The sequence below is a fragment of the Watersipora subatra genome, chromosome 4 (genome assembly GCF_963576615.1).
Source record: "Watersipora subatra chromosome 4, tzWatSuba1.1, whole genome shotgun sequence".
NCBI lineage: Eukaryota > Metazoa > Bryozoa > Gymnolaemata > Cheilostomatida > Watersiporidae > Watersipora > Watersipora subatra.
This window is the reverse complement of record NC_088711.1, coordinates 64,155,992-64,157,825: the sequence shown is the minus strand read 5'-3', so window position 1 is coordinate 64,157,825 and position 1,834 is coordinate 64,155,992. Positions and strand designations below refer to the sequence as shown.

At 42.4% G+C, this 1,834-nt stretch overlaps 1 protein-coding gene across 1 annotated transcript; it reads left to right on the top strand.

Moving 5' to 3' along the window:
- The first annotated feature begins 801 nt into the window (after positions 1-801).
- Positions 802-1,311, top strand: LOC137394488 (uncharacterized). Its single transcript, XM_068081211.1, has one exon. It carries the CDS (start codon positions 802-804, stop codon positions 1,309-1,311), a length of 510 nt encoding a protein of 169 aa, XP_067937312.1.
- The last annotated feature ends 523 nt before the right edge of the window (positions 1,312-1,834 follow it).

Here is a 1,834-nt window from a genome sequence, read left to right as displayed (position 1 = left end):
CCTGTGGAAGGAGATCGGCTGGAGAAAAGGGAAGACCGGAGGCCATATCGAGAGCGGGATTATTCTGGGCGAGGCTCATGGAGGAGAAGCAACTGACGTACGGATAATCAAGTAAGATCATATAGCTGCATATGGTGTCAGAATATATCGGACCTAAAGGCGTAATCGTGTAAAACGTTGCTTTTTGTGTAACGGTATTTTACAACGGCGAGCTCGTGACAAGGCACAGATTCTCTGGAAGCTGTTGCGTTGAGGCATAATGATCGGATATTTGCTGAGATATTGCAGGAGTAGGCGTACTTTGTGTGGAGCAAAATTTCCCAGATTTTGCTACCCTGACTCTTAAAGACAATATAGTAAATTATACTGTCACTTTCATATATTTTGGTGTTACCTAATTTTTTCCCTGTTAATCAAGATCCATCGTATCTTTTTGATTGTGGTGTGCTGCCAGTAAAACAGTATAGAATATGTCTGCTAGTGGTAAACCAAGCCTGAAAAGTTCGTAAAGCACTTGGATTTTTTCTCGGACAACCTGGCTACCGCTGGGAAAGTTTATAAAGAGCAGTTTAATATATACATGTATGTGATTGTGAAGAAACTAAGAGATCTCACTGTAGACGAACAGATCGGTCACATGCTTATGGCCATGGGTAGTGACTCGGTATCAGTATACAGCCAGTTCACCTTCATGCCATCTGACGACAACAAAAAGAAAACCCTGGCCAACTGTATCAAGTTTTTGATGCGTATTTTGAGCTTGTTAAAAATGTGATTTTTGAGCGCTCAGTGTTTAATAAGATGAATCAGCAACCTGGCCAATCTCTGCACCAGTTTATAGTTAAACTCCAAGCACAGAGTGAAAATTGCGACTACGGTGATATGCGAGATGACTTGGTAAGGGATAGAATAGTGGTGGGAGTGTGTGACATCAAGCTTCGCAAGTACCTGATTGACGTGCCTGATCTCACACTCAGGTTATTCATTCAAAAGGCAAAGCAATATGTATCAAATCAGAATCATGTAGATGCAATGGCGTCTACATCTGGTGCTCTGGGACTTGTTAAAGATGAGTATGCTGGGAATGTAGACTCGGTACAGCAATATAAACCCAAATCGTCTAAAAAAATGACTGACACTGAGGAAAATAAGAGCAGTAACGCAAAGGACAAGCCATGCTCAAAATGTGGAAAGTGGAAGCATTTTGGTGGTCTTTGCCCGGCAGAAAGGTCAAGCTGCTACAAATGTAAGAGAAAAAGTCTCTGGGCAAAAATGTGCAAAGGAGCCCAGCAAGTATCTGCACTGGAGTAGAATGACGATGGAGTAGATAGTTTGTTTCTAGAAAGTTACCATTGACTAAGACGCATAAACCACATTGACACCATTGACACCATCTCAGAAACAGAAAATGCCTGGTACATAGAGTTACAGGTGAACTCAAGAAATGTGAGATTTAAAGTAGACTCGGGTGCTGCAGTTTCTGCTATACCAATTAGTGTCTGCGATGCTCTTGGTTTGAAATGGGCACCTACTACTCGAGAATTGTTCGGCGCTAGAAACACTAAGCTTACAGTACCTGGAGTGGCTATCATAGAACTATCTCATGAAGGAACACGCCACAAAGAAAGGGTTTACGTTGTTGAAGGGCTTGCTAGTCCCCTGTAAGGCAAGCCAGCCATCAAACAGCTGAGCATTCTCAAAGTGTCTGAAATCGCAGAAGGCTCTTCAACAAGTTGGAGAGAGATGTTTCCGTCATTGTTCTCAGGCTTGGGTACCATGAGATCTAGAGCTCATATTCAGCTGAAAGATGAAAGAACTCCTTTTGCTCAATCTA

Coding starts and splice junctions, on each gene's coding strand:
- LOC137394488 (XM_068081211.1), top strand. CDS start 802: ATGAATCAGCAACCTGGCCAATCTCTGCACCAGTTTATAGTTAAACTC.